The sequence below is a fragment of the Gobio gobio genome, assembly GCF_949357685.1.
Source record: "Gobio gobio genome assembly, chromosome: 3".
NCBI lineage: Eukaryota > Metazoa > Chordata > Actinopteri > Cypriniformes > Gobionidae > Gobio > Gobio gobio.
The window spans coordinates 21,817,898-21,843,383 of record NC_137099.1 but is presented as its reverse complement, the minus strand read 5'-3'; the positions used below and the strand labels follow the sequence as shown (position 1 = coordinate 21,843,383).

The 25,486-nt window shown below is 36.4% G+C and overlaps 1 protein-coding gene across 2 annotated transcripts in view; it reads left to right on the top strand.

Annotated features, from left to right (window-relative positions):
- The window catches only part of klhl5 (kelch-like family member 5), an 84,921-nt gene extending 65,134 nt beyond the window's left edge, over nucleotides 1-19,787 (top strand). Inside the window, exons 5-11 of one of the 2 annotated variants that reach the window (XM_079811571.1) lie at nucleotides 69-281; nucleotides 11,091-11,277; nucleotides 12,779-13,003; nucleotides 14,953-15,115; nucleotides 15,219-15,431; nucleotides 18,564-18,735; nucleotides 19,332-19,787. In XM_079811571.1, coding sequence (XP_079667697.1) covers nucleotides 69-281; nucleotides 11,091-11,277; nucleotides 12,779-13,003; nucleotides 14,953-15,115; nucleotides 15,219-15,431; nucleotides 18,564-18,735; nucleotides 19,332-19,388 — 1,230 coding nt within the window. In that variant the 3' untranslated portion in view covers nucleotides 19,389-19,787. The remainder of the gene's footprint in view (nucleotides 1-68; nucleotides 282-11,090; nucleotides 11,278-12,778; nucleotides 13,004-14,952; nucleotides 15,116-15,218; nucleotides 15,432-18,563; nucleotides 18,736-19,331) is intronic. The other variant, XM_079811570.1, reaches the window with a different exon arrangement.
- Nucleotides 19,788-25,486: the final 5,699 nt, after the last annotated feature.

Genomic DNA, 25,486 nt, shown 5'->3' with positions numbered 1-25,486 from the left:
GATGCTCTGCTCCGTGACAACCACATCATTGGTTCCATCAACCAATCCAGATAATCTCTCTCTCCTAGGAGCACTTCATGGAGGTCATGAGGCATCAAGAGTTTTTGCTCTTGCCTGCATGTGAGGTAGAGAAGCTTTTAGCTTCTGATGACATGAACGTTCCAGAAGAGGAAACCGTGGTAACAGCCCTGGTCAGCTGGGTACGCCATGAAGCACCCACCCGTCAATCACAGCTTCCTGCTCTTCTCGCTCACATCCGCCTACCCCTGCTTAAACCACAGGTCAGTTAACCAGCCATCCATCCAGCCATCCATCCATCCATCAGTCAGCCAGTCTTTTATTCTGCTGTGCTGTTACTTATTCAGTCAGCTTGATCAGTATAGCCATACAGCTACATCAGAAAATCATTCATCTGCATTAATTCATTTATCAGCCTATCAGTTAATTGAGTGATCAGTCAGTAAGTCGGTCAGTCACAGTGATTAATGCTCATGTGCTTCTTGACGTCTTGCAGTAGAATGCTAAACAGCCTTTGAGCTTTGTCAAAAGCTCTTTCTAAGCAAGTCAGCTCACTTTGTGGCCATCATCTTGGTATCATCCCACCCAAATGGCTCACATAATTGTAAAACTTTACTTATAATGAGCGTTATATATAAACAATACTTTACACAAGCACACCAGCTAATTTTACTTTACAATAAAGTCCAGTAATACTAAATGCTCTTTTATAGTAAAATAATTTTAGAAAAGAGCCTACAAACATTAGAAACACATCAAGTAATGTTGAAATGGTCACACTATAAAATAAGGTTCACAAAAATGCATAATAAATACTTTATTAAAGATAAATCATGTTAGTAAAGAACCTAGACACATTAGAAACACATGAACTGATGTTCAAATGGTTTCTACTTTATAATCAGTGAGGTTCACAAACATATAAGTGCATATAAATGTTGTTCGTTGTTAGTTCATGACAAATTATGATTTGAAATCCCCATGAAATCAATTTTTTTTTACAAATTAATTTCAAATTTCACATTTAGAAGATATGAGCATTCAAAACTTACAGTCTCTCACTTTCGCCAATATGGATCAATGATTTTGATGACATCACTCTGCACTTCAGCTTCTCATCACATTTTCTGTCCAATCAATGCTCTCTAGAATCTAAAGCATCCCGTCCCCTACACTATAAATAGATGCTGAATCTCCGGCTGAAAACAGTCACTTGTTTACACATTTACTATTTTCTACATAGTGAATGGCACTTAGTGCACTATATAGGGGATAGGGTACGATTCATACAGTGTAAATATGCTTTCCATTGGGGTGAATGAAGTCTGGTTTCACGTTAGTGTACACATGAACCCCCGCAGCGCGCACACAGTCTGCTTTGGTCCAAAGACATGATAGCACAGAGCAGATCATATGATCAAGTCTGCACATTCCAGAAAACGTATTGAAGCCATTTGAATTTTGCACAGAATGCTGAATATTAAAGCGATATGTAGGATATTAGGAGGAAACTGCTGATTTACTGATCAACGGCTCTGGCCGAGCTGTGATGTAAACTAAACGCTATTGGCTATTTTAAAAAAAGGTGAGGTTTCGATATGCCCCGTCTTCCTGTTTCAGTGGAAATTACATCAACACGTTTCAAGCCCCTTCAGTGGACCTTTAGGTAATGTTAACACACAGCATGCACCTTACTATGTTAAGAAATCTAAATGTAGAAATTAACATAAAACAAGATAAGTTAATTTGTAAAGACAGGGGTGTTGTTCATTGTTAGTTCATTGTTAGTTGTTAGTTAACGTTAATGAAGATGAACTAATGCTGTATACAGATGTTGTTCATTGTTAGTTCATGTTAACTAATGCATTAACTAATTTAACCTTATTGCTCCAAATGTTATGTGGCCAAGCAATGATGGTGAGAAGATTTTATGTGTGTTCAGATCAGGTTAAGATTAACCTTTTTTAGAGCATACTGTACTTCCTTTTATACAGCTCCCTTGTGGGTCAAGTTTAAAGGAACACTCCACTTTTTTTGAAAATAGGCTCATTTTACAAGTCCCCTAGAGTTAAATAGTTTAGTTTTACCGTTTTTGAATCCATTCAGCCGATCTTTGTATCTTGTATCAGCATACATCATTGATTCTGATCAGTCCATTAGCATCTCATGCAAAAAATGACCAAAGACACTTTCAATATTTTTTCCTATTTAAAACTTGACTCTTCTACAGTTACATCGTGTGCTAAGACCAACTGAAAATGAAAAGTTGCGATTTTCTACACCTATATGGCTAGGAACTACTTTCTCATTCCTGCGTAATAGTCGCGGATCTTCGCAGCCGTACCATGGCTGCAGTGGAGAGAAGAGTCAAGTTTTAAATAGGAAAAATATTGAAAGTGTCTTTGGTCATTTTTTGAATGAGATGCTAATGGACTGATCAGAATCAATAATGCTATGCTAAAAGTGCTACCGCCAGATACAAAGATTGGCTGAATGGATTTAAAAATGGTAAAACTCAACTATTTAACTCTAGGGGACTTGTAAAATTAGCCTATTTTCAAAAAAAGTGGAGTGTTCCTTTAAAAAAGTGAGCTTATGTAAACTTCAGGTTGCCTATATATCTAAAATACCGAGGTGGAGTAGTGCAAGTCATTTATTTTGTATGTCAAGAGTAAAAACTTTTATGGCTTTAATAAGGAATTTGATTTATAAATGTATTTGTTGGCTGGATAATTCACAGAATTGTATTATTATGCTGCTGTCTAATCCGAAGCAAAGTGTGGTGCGATACCAATCACCTATGAGAAAGTACTGGTATAATTGTCTCTTTGAAATGTTTTGTACTGTTTGTAATTTTGTGTTAGTTGTTGTATGTTTCCTCTCTAATGGACCTTGAGTCTGGAAATAAAGTTGAATTGATATAGTGTTACCAATCATTTAGATCACTATAATTCCCATTATGGAACCCAGCACATACTTGTATTCCATTATGAATTCCATTCTGACACATTTTGGATTGCGTAAAATCAAGCTTGTGTAGCTAGAAGGCTTTGTATTCATGTGTTCGCATAGAAGAGCATTGCTATTTGGCCCTTATAGTATCTCTGGTCTTTGTGTGTGTGTGAAGGTCAGTGCTGTTCTGCTGGGCTATGAGGCTGTGTACTCAATGATGAGATGCTTTTGGAGCCTGCAGAGTGTGATAAGGAGGATGTTGTTGTGTCTCTTTTTCTCTTATCACATTCTTCACTTCATACACGTACACACACTCACTGAAAAGTTGTTGTTGTTGTTGCCTTCTATATCTGTTTTAAACAAATTATTTAAATGTTCCTTTTTAAATGTGCAGGGCTGTGTGACAAAAATGACAATTGTTGATTATTTACCTTACTTTATTTACTTTATTATTTATATATATATATAAAAGGGGGAGAACTGTTCCTGAATTACTTTATTGCTTTTTATATATTGCTGTAAATCAAGACAATTGTTAACGAGTCTTATATATTACGTTACGTTACGTTAAGTTATGTTACATTATATTATGTCTTTTTACATTGTGATTATAATAGGGGAGTTGCAGTTTTGTCGCATAGCTTGCTTGCAGTGCATATTGTAGTGTGGATTTTTTAAATGAAACTACAAATGTTCTAGTGAATCCAAATGATTTGCCAATGGTTTTTGCTTTGGTTGTAAAGCTATTAGAAGTAAAACATGAAAGCTCTACTGTAGCTCTATGGCACTAGCAACACCAAGGTCATGGGTTCAATTTCCACGGAATGCATGAAGTGATAAAAATGTATACCTTGAATGCAATATAAGTCGCTTTGGATAAAAGCGTCTGCCAAATTCATAAATGTAAAATAAAACACACATCTACGAATTAGAACACTTACAACTCAGCACTGGTTATCATTAATAAACCTTATAGATATTTTGATGCCAAAGGAGTAGACAGTTTTCACAATTTGTAATTTTGTTATTTATGTGATTGTGCATACTACAGTGTTTTAATATAATTGGCATGCACTCAGTCTATGGGCACAGGACATGATATTCAAATGAATATACAGTTTAATTGAGCTTTTTTCTCGTCTGAACTCAAAGCTTTGCACTTTTATAATTTTAATGCATGATGAATTCCACTGAACTCCCTATTTTTGCTCTTTCTCTCCTTTTACCTTTCAACCCCCCCCCCCTCCTTTCTCTGAGATGAAAAAATAAGAGAAATATTTAAATAATTCCAGATGAGCATTCTCCCACTCGTGGCTGGCTGAGCAGAGTTTGTTCAGTTCCATCTAAATGTAAATTGCAGGTTGTTCTGTGCTTTCCAGTGAAGGAAAAAAAAAAAAGCATTTCTAAGCCACCATCCTAACTCCAGAACATTCATTTCTCTTCAACACATATCCTCAGTATTCACGTTCAGTGGAGATGATCGATTTTGGTTCATGACAGATGCGCTTGTTCACTGTATGTGACATGAGCACTTTTATGAAAAAGGTGGAAATGATTAGCTTTTGTTTTAGCACAAAGAGGAGAAGGAGAAAGGGAGGAGTGGAGATAAAGAGGTATGGGTGATGGATGTAGAGTGGGAGGGAGGTGAAAGCAGAGACTGAGGAGGTGGATGTGGTGTTGAATGGGCGGAATATTGGAGCTCTAACTAGAAACCTCTGAGCGCAGTGATGGATGTGATTATGGATTCAGTGAGATGGTACTGAAAGATGGTGTATGCACATATGCATGTGAATGCATGTTGTTTATGTAGTATGTGCTAGTGATATTTTAGTTGTTAAAAGTTTCATTTTAGTTTGTCATTTTGTTACGAGCTTTTGTCATTTTTATTATTTATTTATATTATATAGCTTTGTTTTTATTTCAGTTTTAATGTTAGTCATTTTCTTACTTCAACTTTATTTCAGTTAGTTGTTGCCAAGGGAACAATTTTAAAATGGCAATTACATCAGAAATGTATCATCATGTCTAATGTTAGACAATTATTTCTGAAAATAGACAATGGCACAGTCAAAAAGCACCATTAGAGAAGCACTACTTCAAACATCACCATTTCAGTCACTGATTTCAGCCCTCCAAAACCGTTTCAGCCTAAATTGTCTTTTTTTTTGCTGAAATTTTTGTGCATCACTAGGGATGATAGTCTGACCTGCATGATTCTAATCAAAAACATACAAATGTCTGCTTAAGAAATTGTTTCTGTGTGATGGCACGTACAGTATGTAGAATTTATCACATTGTGACACATAAATATATACAAAAAATGTATTTTGTTCAATGCATTTTTGTATCTAAATATAACAAATATTGACCAACACTTCTATTCAAAACAACTTATGTTTAAATAATTATGAATGCTAAATTTTCTCAATTCTCTCCCTAATTTTGGACCCTATGTACGTATAGAGTGTCTCTATAGGGCCATATCACTACAGCAGAATTCATTAAGACATTATTATTACTAACTATCAAAGACACCCATCTAATTAGAACCTTCTCCATTTACAAGCCAGCTGAGAAATGAGATAAACAGGGCAGATGAGAGGATGAATGTGATGAACGAACACTCGTTAACAGCCACGAGAAGTGTCGTTTGAAAAGGATTATGAGAAAAAGATTCGAGAGGAAAAAGAATAAAGAATGTCTTGTGTGATGTTTATGTATGAGCCGATAATGAGTTTCTTAGAACTTGGAGCAGGAAACGGGTTGTGTGTGTGTTTTAGCTTTTTAAAAGCTTGTTTGCTCAGGAGTAGTAACCTATATAAGAGTATCTGCATTCTGTTTGAGACCCAGAGGGACACTAGCTGTGTCTCTCACTGGGATTCCCTATTAAAAAAAAAAAAAGGATGTAGGTAGGACCTTTTGTCAGAAGTTTCATCAGAAGCTTGTTTCCTCTCTTCATTCTGTCCCCAGAGTCCTCCCCTCAAGGTCTGAGAAGCTGGCAAAGGATTCACTACTGTCAGGTTATCAAAGTGTGTCTTTAAGTGAATGAGGGTAAGGGTTCGGTTTGGAACCTAGTTTATTCTGTAGCTCTTTGCGGCTATGGTGTTTAAAAATCTCCTGCCAGAAAAATGTGTTGTGTTATTGGTAATCAGAAAGTTATTATGTTATTTGAAATGCCAGTACTAAGCTTTTAATTTTCTTTTGATTTTATTCCCCTTCAAATAACACACTTATTGAGAAATCAGAAGGTCAGTGCACAATGGGAGATTGGGAGACACTTGCTAATTTATAGTGATTATAACGTAATAAACTGTCAATACTTTGGTGTCATTGATAATCATTCTGTACCATTTTATATACACCAGTAGCATTCAAATGTTTGGGGTCAGTAAGTTTTTTTTTTTTTGTTGCCATCACCAGAATAGATTATATTTTAAAATATATTATAATAGATACATTATTTTAAATTGTAATACTATTTCACAGTATGAAAATATTTTTGGTCAAATAAATGCAGCCTTGGTGAGCATAAGAGACAACCGATCCCAAACTTTTGAACGGTAGTGTTTACAAGTACAATGGATTTAGCATCTGAAAACATCATTTGTTATTTGTCATAATTAATTTGTTAATCAATAAATAAAATACATTCATATATCAAAAATGTTTTATCCATTTTTTTGACTAGGAAGGCTTTAGATTTTCATTCTTTTTGAGAGGAACTTTGCACCGTAGTTTGTGAACGTTTTGACCATTTTCTAATGCAAATTTGCCCCAATTCTACCCAACTGGATACATTTCTTACTAATTCCTAGACGCTAGTTTTTTATTTTTACCACAGATGTTCAAATTGATTCAAGATTTTTCCATAGTTTTCTGTTTCTGTGTTGGAAAATTGTCCTACAGGAAAATGAGTCTTCACCATAAATGTAGATCTTTGGCTGACTGAAACATGTTCTCAATAGCCAGGCTTTTCCACTTTTCCACTGCCAGGCCAGTGGAGCCAGGGCTAACAACGTGCCGGGCGAGGCTAATAGCCTCGGACCACAAGCACCGAGGCCAAAATCAAGTTGTGTTTCCACTGTCGGGCCAGTAATTCCGCAGCGCTACCCTAAAACCCTAAAAACTTAATGAATTAATATTCCAGCATCGATACAATACAAAAATGTTACAGTGACAGTAATTTATTAATTTGTGTCAGGAGTGTACATCAATCATGCTGAATCATACTGGTATTTAGCATTTCACACAGAGAACACATATCTATTTGGTTGCACCTGCTTCCATTTGTTTGCGATCACAAGAATGCACAAACAACTCCATTCAGGCCTTTAAGTCCAAAGGCTTACACATTTTAAGCCGCTTTTTCACTGAAATTTCCCCGAACAATTTGTCCCAGGAATTTTTTTCCGTTTCCATCGTGGTCTAAACTACTGTGAAGATTAGGCAAATTAGTCTGGTGACGTAGATAAACGTTTTCATTGCGCATCAGTGTTTCCAGTTCCTGCTGGATTTCGTACTCAGCATAATAAGTTTAATAAAGCCTGAACCACATCGTCGGTCCATCGGTCGTATTTTTTAAACTCCATTGTTGATTTGAATAGCGAACAACTCTTACTGCACGCACCACAACAGACTTTTAAAAATGGTGTGAACCAATCAAAATGCTGCATGAACTCATCCAATCAGCATTTTCAGCGCCCAAGTCCCATCCCCAAAAGTTCCATAACTCTGATAAAGTACTACTTAGTGAGCCAGGACTTTATGAGAGAGAAATTGTTACCTGGAACTTAATTTAGATCCTTTTCCATGCGGTCGAAACACACAGAGTACCACCCCAAAATATTAATAAGATATCATGTATACGTCATGTTTACGTATTTCTTTAGAAAGAGTGAGCATTTTTATTAATTTTCCATTAAATTATGCAATCTGAGGAGGTTTGAGTGATCTCTTACGTACCACTATACTGTTATCCTTTCAGTCAAATCAACAGAGGGAGCTCACAAGAAAAAAAAACAGGTGTTACATGATATACGAGTGCATGTGTAAATAAATACACAATTATAATTATGTATGATTTGTCTATGTTCTTTAAGTCGTCTCTGGTATTTTCCATAAACATGTGTATTTATTATCACAATGGTTAGCATAAGTAGCCTTTAGCATCGCATATAAATATATTTCTGCCTCATATGGTGATCAGAATCCTCATCGGATCACAAGGAAGTTATTTCAAACACTCACTGGTGTCTGAAAGTGAGTACTGAGCAATGTTTTTTTTTAAATGTTGAATTTAGCTGGCCTGATATAATAACATGGGAAATGAGCAGCGGTGTTAACCATCTCCTGAGTCATGTAAACTCCTCCTTTGTTCATGACCACTCATTGGCCCACTTTGGACCGAGGTATTCGGCGAGCCAAAAAACCCTTGCCGTTGGCTCCAAGGAAGCCCAGGAAGTGACTGTGGGAAACGCAACTGGCCCTGGCACTAGCACATTCGCTTTTGGCCTGACAGTGGAAACACGGCTAATAATTTGCATGGATTAAGCTTTTTTCACGTTGTTGTTGATGTCGAGAAACTTTCAGTTCCTCCAGCTGACAACAACACCAGTGTATGATTGGTCATGGTGTTACCTCTATATAGAGCTGTAATTGGTTTGTGCCAAATAGTGATTCTTGACTATTCTGGTTTTCAACTAGGTGAACGATATACCATAGACACAATAAACTGGTAGAAATTTGTCAACTGGTAGAGATTTTGGACGATCATTTCTGTCATACGCTGATATTTTCTTCTTACCATTCCCTTGCAGATGCAGTTTTGTTCATTTCAGAAAATTCAGACAAATAACTCTCCAACCTGTCAGTGTTGTGACTGGTGTCTTGGTCATTTCTCTTACAAATACCCTTCCTGTCTGGAAAGTTTAAAGCTTTTAGCTAATCTTAAAGCTAATCTTCTCCAACATAAATCAACATCTTGAAGTTGGCAAGCAGCTCCTTGGTCTTTATGACAGCATGACTGATGTGATTTCAGTTTTTAGAGAAGCAATTAAACAGCAGTGGATTTACAGTAAACACCAAGGTGCCCTGAAGTGAGCTGAAGTGTCTTTTTTTGTCCTAGTTTATTATGCAGAGATAAAATGATAGAAACCAAGTAAAATAATAAGAAGACCTAGCCTGACGTCGTCATACTCAATTCTAGTCAGAATATGAGTCTGATACTGCTCCGTTGGGCTGTGATTATGGGGCGTGTTTCAACCAAACCAGGAAAGACCTCAATTGGATAGACCTACAACCAATCAGAGCAACGGAGTGACGCATAACGTTAGTTGTCAAATGTCAACAGAACTCAACTGCACTGTGTTGCCATGTCCGCGGGTTGAAGCGACCCCAATTATGTTATATACAGACCCAGGAATGCGATTTTTAGCTTCCAGCCCTGCCAAAATAACACATATTTTACCCCCCAAATGCCTTTTTTTCCCGGAGACCACCCCCCCCCCCCCCCGGAAAGCTATTGGGCTTGTTTTTGGCTAGTTTTGAGGAACGTTAGCAATTGGGCGGGTTTTGTTGTAAAAACTTGGCAACCCTGTACCTGCACGCATGCTGGAATAAGTAGCCTAACGTTAGAAGAAAAAGATGAATGTAAACGATCTTTGCCGGTGTTGTAAAAAAAGAATTTAAGGATACACAGAGTACTTACCAACACGATCATCATTTCTGAGAGAAATAGTAAAGGTGAATGCATATACGAACAAGTTCTCCGTTTAGGATTAGAACCAGTGCTTTAAGTGGGCCGGTACACGCCGGTACTCAGTACCGCCACTTCCAAATATAGCTCTTGAGCGTACCGCCACCTCTCCGTGCGCCCAGAACGTGCTTTTAGCGTACCGGTACGCTCATTTGCGAGCAGAGACTACATTACCCATACACCCTTGAGTTTTACAAGTGAAAAGCGCATGCGTCGCTTTTGCCGCTGTCAGTGACAACAACTCAAACAAAGTGGTCCGGAGAGGGTGTGTGTAACACGCAACCATAGCAGCTCGTTTAAAATCTATGGTTAAAATTCAAAGCACTTGTGTCCGCGACCGGTGACGAGGACGAGAGTGGCACCACTTCTACCGATGACAACAGCCGCATGTTGTAGCTGGGTCGTTCCTGTATACAGTGACTTTTCTGTCTTTATGATTTACTTACTCATATTTTCTATAAAATGAGTCACATAAGAAATGCCTTAAATTATAAATGTAGGTCTTCTTTATCACTTAAACAGATATAATAGGTATTAAAAATACTATTTCGTATTTTACACACCTTTTTATTGAAACATGCATTCAATTTTACCATGTCCTCAGTGCAAAGTAATCAACTTCCACAAGAACTATACACCATGAAATGATTAAAATCTCAAAATAGTTTTAGATTATGTGATAGAATAGGCTAAACTACCTCTAGAGCTGACACACCACTTTGAGCTGACACTCCACGCTGTAATTAAAAATTATTTTTTCCACTTAAAGCACTGATTAGAACAAACTCAACCCAAGCGCCTTTGATGACGTGGATGATTACGTTAATCTTGATCATCTGTCCATCATCGTCTAAAGCCCACCCTGACAATTTCATTGGTCCGAACAGTTTCTGTTCGGGCATAATTACTTCTCTATGGATCAAGTCCAGACCGAACTGCCCGAGTAAAAATGTTGTGGGCGGGGCTAAGTTCGGCTGGCATCCAGGCTAAAGAAGACCACCTTTCTGATTCAAAACGGCTGACAAGCCATTGTTTTTATAACGTAAAGCTTATTTTTTTTCTCACAGTGTATAGAAACATTTGTTGTCATAACCTTCAGTTTGCACATTGTCATAACCTTCAGTTTGCACAAAATAAGTATTAGTTCTATACCTATCCCTAATGAATAAACCCCTTCTAATTCAAACATCTAAATGCTAATTTCTTCTCTAAATGGGGTACAAACATGTTAGCAATAATGCTAATGGGGAAATATAGCTTTGAGAAGGTATTAACCCCCTCCTAAATCCAAAGATTTGATCATTCATAATAAATTTTATAATCTTTAGTTTTTGGGTCATACAGTTATTGTCTTTTCTTCATACAGTTTTTAGCCGATATGGAGGCGAATCCATTGCTAAGGGACAGCGTGGAGTGTCAGCGGCTGGTGATGGAGGCCATGAAGTATCATTTGTTGCCAGAGAGACGGCCGCTCCTCCAGAGCCCAAGAACACGTCCACGCAAGGCCACTGTAGGGGCACTTTTTGCCGTGGGTGGCATGGATGCCACAAAAGGTATTCCTTTCATATAATTTTTAAGTTGTTTCTATAGTTCTACATGTCTTCTCTTTTGTGTTTTAAACGTTATCTGGGCTGATAACAAGGTAACTCCTCCTCTTCATTTCTCCCTCGCTCACTCTACCTGTCAGATTTTCTCCATTAGTGAGACATTAGTAGACATTTCCATTATCACAGGATAGTCTTGAGTCTTTTGAATTAATGGTGCTTTAAACAGTAAATGTTTTACATTTAAATAGGCCAAAAATGAGACAGAAGTTTGTATTTAAATTGGTGTTGTGTCCTCTTTATGGTGAAAGGTCTGATTTGTTACGCACTTGTAATGAGGCTGAAAGGCAATGGTCTTGGCTGAATTAAGAGAGATGTGATTCACATGATTCATAGTTTGAAATGAGTGATGTATAGGCCGCCCACTTGATTCCATTCATGTTCTCCATTGGGATTTCATAATATTTTTCATTAATAAGAGCATGGTCATATATTGTAATGCTAGCCAAAGGATGACAGGAAAAAGCGAATGCTGCGTTAATTGCATTACATTTTAACATGTTTAAACAGGAAAAAAAGTAAGCACATGCGTTAACACGTTAATTTTGACAGCTCTAAAAAAAAATTAAGGTATAGTTCTGTCATCATTTACTCACCCTCGTAGCCATTAAAGCCTGCACGTTTGTGTAATAAATTATATGTTGAATGAAAAAAAAAAAAAATTCTAAAGCTTTTTGTAATGTCTATTCTTTTTTCATTTAATACGCAAGAATTTAAATTCTCATTTGGGGGTCATTTTTCAGCCAAATTTGATGTGCGATTAATTTGCGATTAATTCGATTAATGAATTGCCACATTGTGTAATTAATTAGATAAAAAAGGTAATCACTTGACTGCCCTAATAATAATATATTAACCTCAATATATATAAAATATATATAAAAATCAAGTTCTTAATGGAGAAAAAACGAATGGGATTTTTTTTATTTATAAAGCCAATGACCTGTAAAAACAAGGCTTTTTGAATCTTATTCATTCCATGTAATTACTGTACATTTTTAGAAGACAAAACTAGCTAATTTTCTAGAAAAGAATCATGGAGACTTCTGCTTTCACAGTTTGGTCCTTAAGGCTTTATACTTCCTGTTGTTCTTTTCTTATTTTAGCCTAATAACTCAGAGATGGTTAAAAACAGGGCCAACTGTGTTCCCAGTGTGTTCCCTGTACCCAGTAAAAATGCCTTGACAGCCTGAAATACTTTTTAAGATTTGTTTTTAGCAAATGTATCTTGTTAATAAATATATTTTTATCTTAGCAAATTTTTACCTAGCCTACAAGCATAAACCTCCCAAAAATGTATTTAAGTTTTTTCTTCAGATTTCTGCTTATTATCTGTAACAAGCAAGGCTTTAAAGCTTAATTTGTTCTCCATATCAATAGGGAATGTATCTGAATTCTTGCATGTGTGGTTTACAGATGTCTTTATAACTGATTGGCATTGTTTTTTAAGGGGCCACTAGTATAGAGCAGTACTGTTTACGGAGGGACACATGGCGGCAGGTGGCCGTTATGAGTGGAAGAAGGCTGCAATTCGGCGTGGCGGTTCTTGACGACCGCCTATATGTGGTTGGAGGACGGGATGGCCTCAAGACTCTCAACACAGTGGAATGTTACAACCCCCGCAGCAAGAGCTGGAGCGTCATGCCCCCCATGTCCACACACAGACACGGCCTAGGTGAGGAATAACATTTGCATTTAGTGTCCTCATTAGACTTTCTATGGTCATTCACTTGAATTATATGTTTCTTGATTGCTTGGCACAATATTTAGGGCTCTAAAAAACTCTTTATTTGATCAAATTGTGTGTTATTTATTGAGAATTATTACAGTTTTAACAATAATAGTCTCCTATGAAAGTTTTTTTTTCTTCCAGAAATTCTGTCCGTTTTAATACAAATTTGTTCAGATGAATACCTACATTTTGAACAATTTTAATAATGTTTTAATAAACTATTATTTGTGTTGTTGTTATAAATACTACTTTCTACTGTACAATAGGGATACGTTTCTGTCATAATTTCTTCAAGTTAAACTAAACTTTTTGTTTGGCAGCTTGTAGTGAAGGCCTTTGAGTTTCACTATAGTTTTATCAAATGGATTTGTGAAATGCTGGTGAAGTAGTAGTAATAATAATAATACATTTTATTTATAATGCACTTTTCTAAAACCCAAAGCGGTACAGTAAAATAAAACCGAAACAACAAAGGCACACCTGCAAACTTGTCGCTTTTCGGCGACAATCGCTGTTTTCTCGGTCAATTGGGTAATTTACGTGAATCGCGTAGAACCGTAGAGTTCTTGTTTTGGTGGGGGGGGTAGGTTCGGTGCATGCGTGTTCAGGTGCAATCTTTAACAGTTAACAGTCCGCTTGTTTTAAGCACGGAACACACTTCAATCCGAGTTCCCACACGAACATATTAAGTATTCAGTCCATTTTATCACGAAATTCAAACAATAAATGCCATTTTGACGGCTCTATGTGGCGTGACTGATCACTGATCACAGTTCAAGCGGCCGCGCGACGCGCATGCTCACGCACCTTAATGCGATCATCTGTGAAGGCGATCAATCATCTCTTACTAAAGAATAAACATGAATGCCCATCTGAAGGTAGGCTGAGGATACATTACAACGTACTGTCATGTGGTGTAATCGCGAAATCAGTGTTTCAACGGCGGAAAGACGTCAATATAACTGCTTGTAAACTAAACAATGTCATGTAACATTAGCATCACATTTACCTCAGGCAGTCATTCAGTGTCCACAGAATTTTATTCACTAGAGAAATCAACTCTTAAATAAAAAGCAATTTTGTAAAACTGCTGTACCGAACCGTGATTTCAAAACCGAGGTACCGAACCGTCAGTTTTGTGTAGTGTTACACCCCTACTGTCAGTCTTTTATTTTTTGTGTCATGCGTCACAACACTTCCTTGAGTTCCAGGCATTTCCGTGTTGTAAATGAAACAATTTTTAAAATATTAAATGTGTCATTCTCTTTAAGTCACGCTCAGAAGTGTGTCATTTGCATATTAAAATATAATATATTTTATATTTTATACCCCCGCGAGACAGTGTCACCTTTTTTACTCTGAGGAGTTTGCAGGTCTGCAAGGGCAATACAACAATTAATTAAAAATAAATGTGCCTTAATCAACTTTTTAAAGTGTCCCAACGTTGGTGCATTTCTGATGGTAAGAGGAAGCACATTCCATAGCCTGGGGGCTTGGTATGAAACGGCTCTTTTGTGACTCCCAGAGCATCTCTGGTGATGAATTCATGTGTTCATGTCCTTATATAGTGAGCTACAAGTATCACACACGCTTGAGTATGTGTATAGTAGATGAGACTGTGCAGCTCGTTCACACTAAGACGCAGAACATGGAGACGTAGCAGTCTTTTTGTGGTTTAATATTCACAGACACTAGTTCATATCACAATTTGAATGAAGTCTATAGCCTTACTTTTGATTTATTCATCCAAATTTGACCAAATTTCATGACATTCTGTGTTATACTGTAAATTATGTTTTCCGCATTGTAGAATGCGGAAGGATGTAGAATGCATAGGACCCTTCAAGATAGTTTCAAGCTTATGTACGATCTCTGATCATTTTTGTGTGTAGGTGTTGCAGTGTTAGAAGGCCCGATGTATGCAGTAGGAGGTCATGATGGTTGGAGTTATCTCAGCACCGTGGAACGTTGGGACCCTCAAGCTCGCCAATGGAGCTTTGTTGCATCCATGGCAACTCCTCGAAGCACTGTGGGAGTTGCAGTTTTAAACAGCAAGTAAGCATAGAAAGCATATTTCTAATCGAATAGACTCCATGTATGCCATTAAAATGTTGACTATAAAATTCTCATTTTGTCTATCTCTGACTCTCTTTTTAAGGCTGTATGCTGTGGGTGGCAGGGATGGAAGTTCATGTCTGAAATCAGTGGAGTGTTTCGATCCTCACACCAACAAATGGAGCAGCTGCGCTCCCATGTCGAAACGCAGAGGTGGTGTTGGCGTAGCGACGTGGAATGGCTTTCTGTATGCAATCGGTGGACATGATGCCCCAGCCTCAAGCTTAGCATCTCGACTGTCAGACTGTGTCGAAAGGTAAATGGCCCGAAATCAAAAAGGACAGAAACGGGGTCAATGTTCTTATAAACGGGCTGTTGTCAACAAAAGAGGAGCTTTAAGGGCTCATTATGGTTTTCCGCCAAACTAAAGATTTATGGTGTAATGTTATAGATAAAAATGAAAGATATTACAAGCCATACATTTTAACAGTGTCATTTACAGGTGTACTGTAAAATAAAAGTAATTATTAATATATGAATAATATATTATAATATATTCATATTTGTCTTAAATTTAATTTACAGTGATATTTTAATTTTTTATTTTAGTTATAATAATTATAATAATAATAATATAGTCCTATTGATGACAGTGAAATATTACAATAGTATTATTAATTATTTTATTTGTTTTTAATTATAATATTGATAATAATAATAGTCATATGAAATAAACATTTTTGAAATCACATTTTGAAATCACATTTAGCAGAAAAATTGCATTGTGCAGCCCTATGAGATGTATTTCATGGTGTTTTTTTCTCCCTATTGAAACAAAAAACTATTTTTTGGCAGTCCTATCCTTTGCACAATTATATGGTTAGTCACAAACTTGAGACCTATTTTTGTCTGTTGAGAAACTGTGCTGTAGACTTAACTCAATATTTTTACAGACAGTTTTGGTCCAAAATAAAGACAAGAAGGTTCTCATTCGTGTGTAGGTGGCAAATACCACTATATGTCACTACAAATAGACATATGCTATGGTTGAGCTCAAATCCCAAGGTGAACATCAAGAAGACAATGCAGCAATCCCAGAACAAATGTGTTTACATCAAAGTGCTACAGATGAGTCCCTAAAGAGAAACTGACTCAATGAACACTGTACAAACTTAGGATAGTGCAGGTTAGTGAAGGGTATGCGATTTTCTTTTCCTTTGAAATTTTTTCATAGTTGTGAGTCAGGGAATGTGCAAACTCTGATAAAGTATTCTGCAATTCATTGCCACATGTTCTCTACAGAGTTCTTTTTTTTGGATCATTTAGAGTGCATTAAAGGGATAGTTCACACAAAAATGAAAATTAGCTCATGATTTATTCGCCCTCAAGTCATCCTATGTGTATATGACATTCTACAGTTAAACTACAGTTATATTAAAAAATGTCCTGGCTCTTCCAAGCATTATAATGGCAGTGAAGTCCATAAAAGTGCATCTATCCATCATAAAACTGCTCCACACGAGTTAATAAAGGCTTTCTGAAGCGAAGCGATGCATTTGTGTAAGAAAAATATCCATATTTAAAACTTTACAAACTGTAATCTCTAACTTCCGCTAACTGTCATACACACGTTCACATGCTACGTCATATGCTGGAACACCAGTCTTTCGCAAACACGCATACAACAGTTGGCATTCACTGCCATTATAAAGCTTGGAAGAATGTTATATACACCTAGGATGACTTGAGGGTGAGTAAAGCATGGGCTAATTTAAATTTTGGGGTGAACTATCCCTTTAAAGTGTCCAAAAAACAACCATTTTAGCACAGTTCCATTCTCACCACTGTTTAGAGAGTTCAAGCATAAGGTCATACCTTCTAATGAATAATATGGAGATGTAATGTACCACTGGTATAGATATAAACAAATCTTATGCTGCCTGGGTCCTGCTTTTGAGTTTGGATGTCATAATTATGCTGTCAAAATTGATGCATAATATGGAACACGGATGCTTAACCGTACTTGCTTGACAACCAACCTCTCACGTGTCAAATTTGGTAAACGGACGCTCAGATGTGCTGCCGTGACACGTGAGAATGAACCTCATTGGTTCATTTGACACATTCTAGTAATTGATCATGTTGCTTAAGTTACACTTCTGAAATGTGCCAGCGTGTTATGTGTTCGAGTCTATTGATTTGGACAGCAGCAACTCCATGAAGAGTGAAGCTCATGTGGGAAGTGCCAATTATTCCTTCATCACACTGTCTGAGCACCACATGGCACCGGAGCTTGGGTTTTATTAAAACATTTAGAGAATCCATTTGAACAGGAGCATGGGTAAAATCCCACTTGTGATTTATGCATGACCTTGTGAAAAAAAGACTATGAGTTTCCAAATAAATCTAAAGCTATTTTCTGAGAGAAGGAACACCATGCTCCACAACATTTAGATTTTATGAGCTGCTTTGTGTTGTAAGTACTTTTAGCTAACGTCAGCCTACCAGGATGATTTTTATGGGTGGCGGTTAGTGGCCTGTGAGTGTGATTTCCTCTTGGTCATGTCTCGGAAACATGTCTATGTTCACTAAGAATGTATTTGGTCTTTAGTGTGACTGACTCGTGCTCATCATCTTCTCTCATCTGTCTGTCTCTCTGCCCCTGTTGCATCTTTGTTTAAAAGAGCTGTCTGTCTGCTGAACACTTCCTGCACCCTGACTGCTCTCAGTCTCTGTCAGTCAAAGTTTGACAGAAAGGAGACAGAACAGATCTTACACGTCTGTTTAGCTGCACATTTTTTTCTCATTACAGATTTTTTTATGTTTTTGAAAAAAAGTCTCTTATTTGATCAAATACAGTAATGACGGTACAACTGTGAAATATTAATATAATTTAAAATAACTTTATTTATTTTAATGTATTTTAAAATGTAATTCATTCCTGTGACTGATTTTCAGCAGTCATTACTGAATCAGTGTCACATGATCTTTCAGAAATCATTCTTATATGCGGATTTGGGGCTTAAAATTTTTGTGGAAACCGTGATGCTTTTTTCAGGATTCTTTGATGAATAGAAAGTTCAAAGTAACAGCATTTATTTGAAATATAAATTTTGTTTTTACTGTCACTTTTGATAAATGTAATGCATCCTTACTGAATAAAAGTAATAATTTAATTAAAAAAATAATTTAATTTGCATTTGACTGATTTAATTCATTTTGAGGAATACTGAATTTTCTTTGTGCAAGTGATATTAGTAAATGCTCACATTTAGTTTAAAACTACAATAACCATCATGCTTACACATTACGCCTCTGCACTTATGAACATTTATGTCTGACAAGAGAGCTGTCAGACATAAATGGTATTGCATGCGTTAACTACGCATGGCAAGGTCTAGTGAAATTCCCTGCCTATATAATGACTATTTTACCTTTTTTTTTTCAGGTACGACCCAAAAACGGACATGTGGACAGCAGTAGCTCCGATGAGCCTCAGCAGAGACGCTGTGGGCGTGTGTCTTCTTGGGGACCGTCTATATGCTGTCGGTGGTTATGATGGGCAGGTGTACCTAAACACCGTGGAAGCCTACGATCCCCAAACCAACGAGTGGACGCAGGTAAACACACACAGTATCAGCTGATTGTGTTCGTCCGTCTGCCTGACTTTCTTGTAATATCTGCACATTTACATTATTCATCCATCTTCTGCTCGCTTCATGTCGCACGTACAAGTAACAGCTCCGTTTTCTGTTACGGTTTGATTCTGCCTCGTTCCCTCTGCCGCTGTTTGTTTATGGTACTGTTTGTTCATTATGTAAATGCAGGGCCTCCATCATTTTGACAGAAGCACAGCTCTTCTCTGCATCACAGCGTCTGTTATTACCTCGCGCTATAGCAACCCTCCTGATTTCTCCTGGGCTTCATTTCTCGTTTTGTTTTAAGGCGACATTTCCTTCGCCCACATGCTGAGAGTTCATATTGTTTTCGTTTGTAAAAAAAAAACAAGCCTCGGGGTGTGTGTGGGTAACGATGTATGTTTGCATATAAGTGTATGCAAGCGGAGGACGGAGCAATAAAGCAGCGCGTGTGTGTGTGTTGACAGAGAGAAATGTACTCATCATTGAGAACATCAATCCCATAAATGCACCGCCGAAGAGACTGTTTGTGAAGCAGGATCCATTCTCTCTAATTGGGATTTGTGTTTTTGTTGTAGGTGGCGCCGTTGTGTTTAGGTCGAGCCGGAGCTTGTGTGGTTGCTGTAAAGCTTTGAAATGCCTCCTGCTGTCAATCATCTCCATGGTGACCGTCCTGCAGTGCAAGCCCTCCAGTGCTCTTGTTGTAGTGTATCCAGAGAGATCTGAGCTTCTGCTGACCAGAGCAGAGAAAATCACACATACTGACACACAGCTGAATGCTCAACTCTGGTCTTCCTTTATGCCTTCTAGTATGTATTTATCTATTAAAAGCAGTTTATTTTATGGCTGTGCACATCAAGAGCTAGACTTCCTCCTTTTCTGTCTCTGGCTAACAGGGTTCGTTGGATTTAATGTCCATCCATTCGTCTGTCTATCTATGCATCCCTCTATGTTTCCACACCATCACAATGTAGGGCCCAACAATGATTTTTTTTCTGCTAGATTTTTGCTTGCCACTTCATTGGCCACACCACAAAAAATATTTATTATATATATTTATTTAAAATGTAGCTAAATATAATATATACAAAACCGTTCAAAAAATATTAGTTCATTCAGCAAAGATGCATTCAATTGACCAAAAGAGACAGTAAAAAGATCTCTATTTCAAATAAATGATTCTTATAAAATTCTTATAAAAAAAAGTATGGTTTGCACAAAAATATTAAGCAGCACAACTGCTTCCATCATTGATAATAATAATAATAAATGTTTATTGAGCAGCAAATTAGCATATTATGATTTATTAAGGATTATGTGACATGTTTATTATATTATATTAATCTTATACGCATTATATAATATTATATACAACGGAAAACGTTATTTTAAACTGTAATGATATTTACAATATTATTGTTTTTACTTTATTTTTTAAATCAAATGAATGCAGTCTTGGTGAGAATAAAACAGTTTTTTTTTTTTAATCTTACTGATCCCAAACTTTTGAACGGTAATTTGCAACAAATTATTACATCGAGATAACATTACTTTGGTGGCTTATTTACATCAGCCGTTTTTTTATCTACAATATTTAATACATCACAGAGAGGAAACAGAGTGGAAATGATTTATTGAGAGTCAATTAAAACTTAACTGTTAAATGTTAAATGTTCACAGCCAAATTTTCTCTTTAGAAGTGGTCTGTCGTCTAAGAATAGCCGGAGTGCAGTAAAGTGTCTCTGGGGGAAAAGAGTGTTGGAGAGAGAACCAGACAAGGATTTCACTGTCTGTATGTGTGTGGCTTTCCTTCCATCTATTTTAAAATCAAGCACTATTATTAATGTTTTAAGCGTGAAATCAAGGGTGACAGTGGTTCTTGATTAGATTTTGTTGTATTCACTAAGCATGCTGATTTTTTTTTTTTTTTACAGAACAGCAAGGTCAGAACAAAAGTGCAGAAAATAAGATTTTGAGATTCGATCAAACGGTACTGATCATTGAGCAGCTTCTGGAACCAAAATCACATTAAATCTAGCAAATGTGTCTTTATTTGATAGGCAAATACAATGGAGAGCATGAGGAGAAAAGATAAGGGAGAGGAAGCTATGGATAGGACCGAAATTGGGAATGAAGACGAGATGGAAATCAGGCCGCATGCTGAGAGTGGAAATCACTTTGACATTATCAGCCCATTGTAAGCGCGTATGTTTTTGATTTATATTTAATTTACCTGTCCAAACACAGTTAGAGCATATCAGCAATATTGCATGTGAATATGGTAATTATACCTACAAGGGAGCAACACAATCCTTCATTATACTGTGCCCTTATTCCCCAACTCGCTTCAAGCTCAAAGAAAGAACATCATAACAAGGTCTAATGCATATTCAGAACTCTGAATCATTCTTTCTATTTTTTGAATTTAGAAACGCATCCCAGTACTCAGCGGAGGAAGCTAACCACACTGAGATTTCTGTTGCAGTCCCCCTGCTGAGTAAAGGAAAGCTTTAGCAAAAGATTAAAAAAGATCTTTGTAAATAATGGTTATTGTGGGGGTTTTCCTCATAGCTTACACAATGTTTTATTTATAGTATTTCTATTTTTGCACAGTGACTCATCTCCACAATAACAGCTGGATTCTGGGTCACTGTCCATTTAATGGAAATAAATTTGGCTGGGGAGCAGAACAAAGCAAAAAGACCACGATTTAGATTTACATCCCAAATTCCATCTTTTAATGAACCACAAACACCTAGGAAATATCAAGTTAATTAGGATGAAACATGAATATTCAGTTTTGAGTCTGATATAATTTTACTAAATTAATGATTTTTGTTACATATCCTCCCATATGTTCACTGCTAAATCATTTTCCTAAACCGTATTTTCTGAACATTCTTACAAACTAACTTTATTTAAAAATCTAAATTGTTTAAGAAATTAAGGCTTGTTTTCAGAGAATATATCTGGAATAAATGGTATGGTTCTTACGCCATTGCTGGGTTTTTAAGCATAAATGTATCCTAATATAGCAGGGTTTATGCATTAAAAAATGATAAACAATTTGCCAATGGGTTTAGGAAAATAAATTGGACTTGTTCTCTGTTTTGCTTCCCAAGTCAATTTATCTTGTTCAAAGGATGGTGTAAAACAAAAATATTGATTTAAGAAAATTATTTTTTGCAGTATACCCAGAGCATTTTCTTTGATGGTGAGATAAGATGTTTGCTTTTGTGTGTGTGCTGTTAGATGCAGAATCATAATCTAAATATAAAAGCAGAGTTTTAAACCAACTCTTTGGATCGCTTCAGTGCACCCGTTTGTTTTGCTCAGCTACAGCATGTCCGGTTTCCAGGGTATATGTTCCTGCCTGGTCACTTTTCCCCTTGTTTTTCTCTCCTTTTCAGTCCAGTGTGTGTGTCTCCCTGTGAATCTCTGGGGTTGTCTTATAGGAAAAGAGAAAGCATCATGTCTTGTTTGTGTGTGGTGCTGGTTTGTGTGTGGTACATTATGGGGACAATATCCAAAATCCTTGTCCTTGTGGGGACAGCTTATAAATCATACTAATCGATATTTTTTGCAAATATAAAATTGCATAAAGTTATCAGTGATTGGTAAGTTTAGGGTTTGTACAGTATAAAATCATTATGTCTGTGGAATGTCCCCATAAAACGCGTGTGTCTTGAGAAGAAAGAGAAAACAGTTTTGGTATTTTGATCTAGTTTTCTAAATCCCAGGATCCGTTTCAGTGTTTTAAATGAAGAAAGAGAAGTTTACAGATTAGCATATGAAGAGAAACAGAATGAAATAAGGGAACAGTTGAGATAAGAGATTGCCACATACCTTTTAAAACAGGATATTCACATTACATTCTATTCATTCAGTCGATATTAGAAACTAATATTGCTTTAATGTCTTTTTCTACATCATACTTGTTGTATTATATTTCTTCATTAAGCTGTAATATATGTACATTATTTTGTCATACTTGTGCAGCTATGAGATTGTATGCGATGTGAGACTTCCAAAGGAAGGGTTGTATTGGTTTGATTTGTTGGGGCAGACAGGTAATATCCAGGTTACATCTCTGAAAATCATATTGGTCAGAGGTATTTATATTTTATTGCACATTTCGAAAGTGTCATGGTCCCTTTATATGTGTTCTGTTCTTGACAGGTCATCATATATCAAAGCATTATCTTGTAGCATAATCACATTCAGCCAAAGCAGAGCCTTTGTGAGGTTTAGTAGTTTTTATTTGATTTTTGAAGATGTTGAATATATTTGAAAAGAATCAAGTCACCAGAGCAGGTGTTTGATCGGTTAATCACAGATATACTTAATTTGCATTGGATACCATATATATATATATTGGGAACATGTATCATAAGAAGATACCACAGTATCTAGAAAGAAAGAAAAAAACAATCACATGTGAACATGTACAGTGTACAATAGAGCACATACTTATTCTATACAATGTTAAATTAAATCTTATGGAAAATGTAAACCGTTTGTAAAAAATTATGCCGTTTCATTCCGTTGTGAGATAATTCCTTTGATTTCATTGTAATTACCTCTGGCTAAACACACACGCATAGTAATAGAATATTTATATATATATTCATGAGGCTGCGTTACATCTGATTGTGCAACTTTCTCACTGAATACACCATTGTTTTTTTGTACTTGTCATCTTTTACATCTTGGAGCTGTATCAGTGAAAAGAGTGACTAACCTCACGGGGAAATCCCACTGAATGTTATGCATATTGTTATGTATATGTTGCAGTCATGATCATGGATGCATCTCTCACTTGCTACCTGTATAATGATGTGAGGCACAACATTTTTTATTGTAATATTAATTGCTGTCTACGCAATTGTTTTTCTTATACATTTCACACGTAAGTGTATTGTTTGATTTATGGATATTTTTGGTTATTAAACTGTAAAATAATGTAATTTTGGTTTGTGTCTGTGCTTTAGTGTGTGGCAGGTCTGCTGGGACAAATGCTCAATGACCCATTAGTTTTAACTGTGATTCAAGTGCAGAAGAACTAAATTAGGCCTGACAGGGAGAGGTGGGCAGGTTCACCATTGGGTCTGACAAACATCTGACCAATGCTGCTCCAGAGGCCATGGCCTCATGCCTCATGCATCACAGTGTGACCGGAGTCAAAGATGGGTCAATGCCAAAGCTAAAGATCATTATATTCATCCCTCATTCCGCTCGGTGCAGTCATTGCTTTGAAGGAGGACTTGAAGGGATAGTTCACCCAAAAATTCTGTCATCATACATCATATACAAATTTTATTAAAGCTTAAAAAAATAAAATAAAAATAAAAACTGAAAATATAAAAATAAAAGCAGCTAATTCGAAGTTAATGAATTAACATGAATAATTGCTATAATAGTAAATAAATAATTCTAAAATAACACTGCTAAGCCCGTATGACATTCTTCTGTGGAACATGAAAGGTATTTGTTGTTGTTTTGTACGTAATAAAAGTCAGTGGTTTCAACCAAAAATAGTTACAACTAATGTTTTCCCCCCACAGCTTGATGATCCCAAAGACAGGATCTTAAATAAATGTTCTGCTCATATTATTATCTTTTTTGGTGGAGAAGAAAGTCTGGTACCTATATCCTTTTTGTTTTGAGCAGCTATAACGGGCAGTAATGTAATTTTTTTATAATTTACATGTAAATCCGATATAGTGACTCATGTAGAGAGTTAAGGGACATCGGCTGAAGCAGTGTAATGTCAAGCTGATGTAATTGGGGTGTGTGTCTGTCTTATTAAAATGTACTTAGAATATACACCCAGTTCTCTCACAAATTTTACAGGGTCTTGTACTGCCCCCTAGTGGTCTGTGAACAGTTCTTTAACATTTCTTGCACACTAAAAGTGGTTCTTGAGGCCCACTCAGTGAAACCCTTCACTCATTTACCTAATCTTCAGACCAAGTCTAAAAATGTATATACATACAAGTCAAGTCACCTTTATTTCTATAGCACTTTATACAATACAGATTGTTTCAAAGCAGCTTCACAATAGTAGAAAGAATTCTGCTGTAAAGCAGCTCTAACAAGACAATAGTGTCATTATTCGGCTCCAGTCAGCTCAGTGTTGATTCAGTTTATCGGACTTAAAAAAAGTTGAAAATTGCTTAACTTATTTTGATGATTTTTTATAACTTATTGATCATAGAATTGTTTACAGTGTGCGCACTGTGCACTGCACACTGAACAAGCAAAAGACACAATAGTGTAGTGTTTGACATGTATTTGTCTAATTATTTGATGGTTTGTAATATGCAGAGTTACTATGCAATTTTTTTTTTTTTTTTTTTACATTTTTAGAAGAGTTATAGTTTTTCAAATAGTTTTGAATTAAGTGTTTGATTTTACAAGAGATGTGTTTTGCATGTTGTGTTTAGGGGTATTGTAGAGTTTAGAGAATTGCATAAGCAATTTTAAAACACTTTCATCTCCAGAAAATGTAACATTAAATTATATATTGTTTAAGGAAAATGCTAAGAGAACTAGAAATGGATCTTTATGGAATCATACTGGCTTTATTGATGTTGTATAAATGCGCAACAAATCTTGTCACAAGAGGAACAAGAGGAATAAAAGAGGCCATTAATATGAGTTCCCCTAGCCTGAATTTTGTCCCCAAGTGGATAGAAATGTTGATCGGTGTAAAACCGAGTTCTGGCTGTCT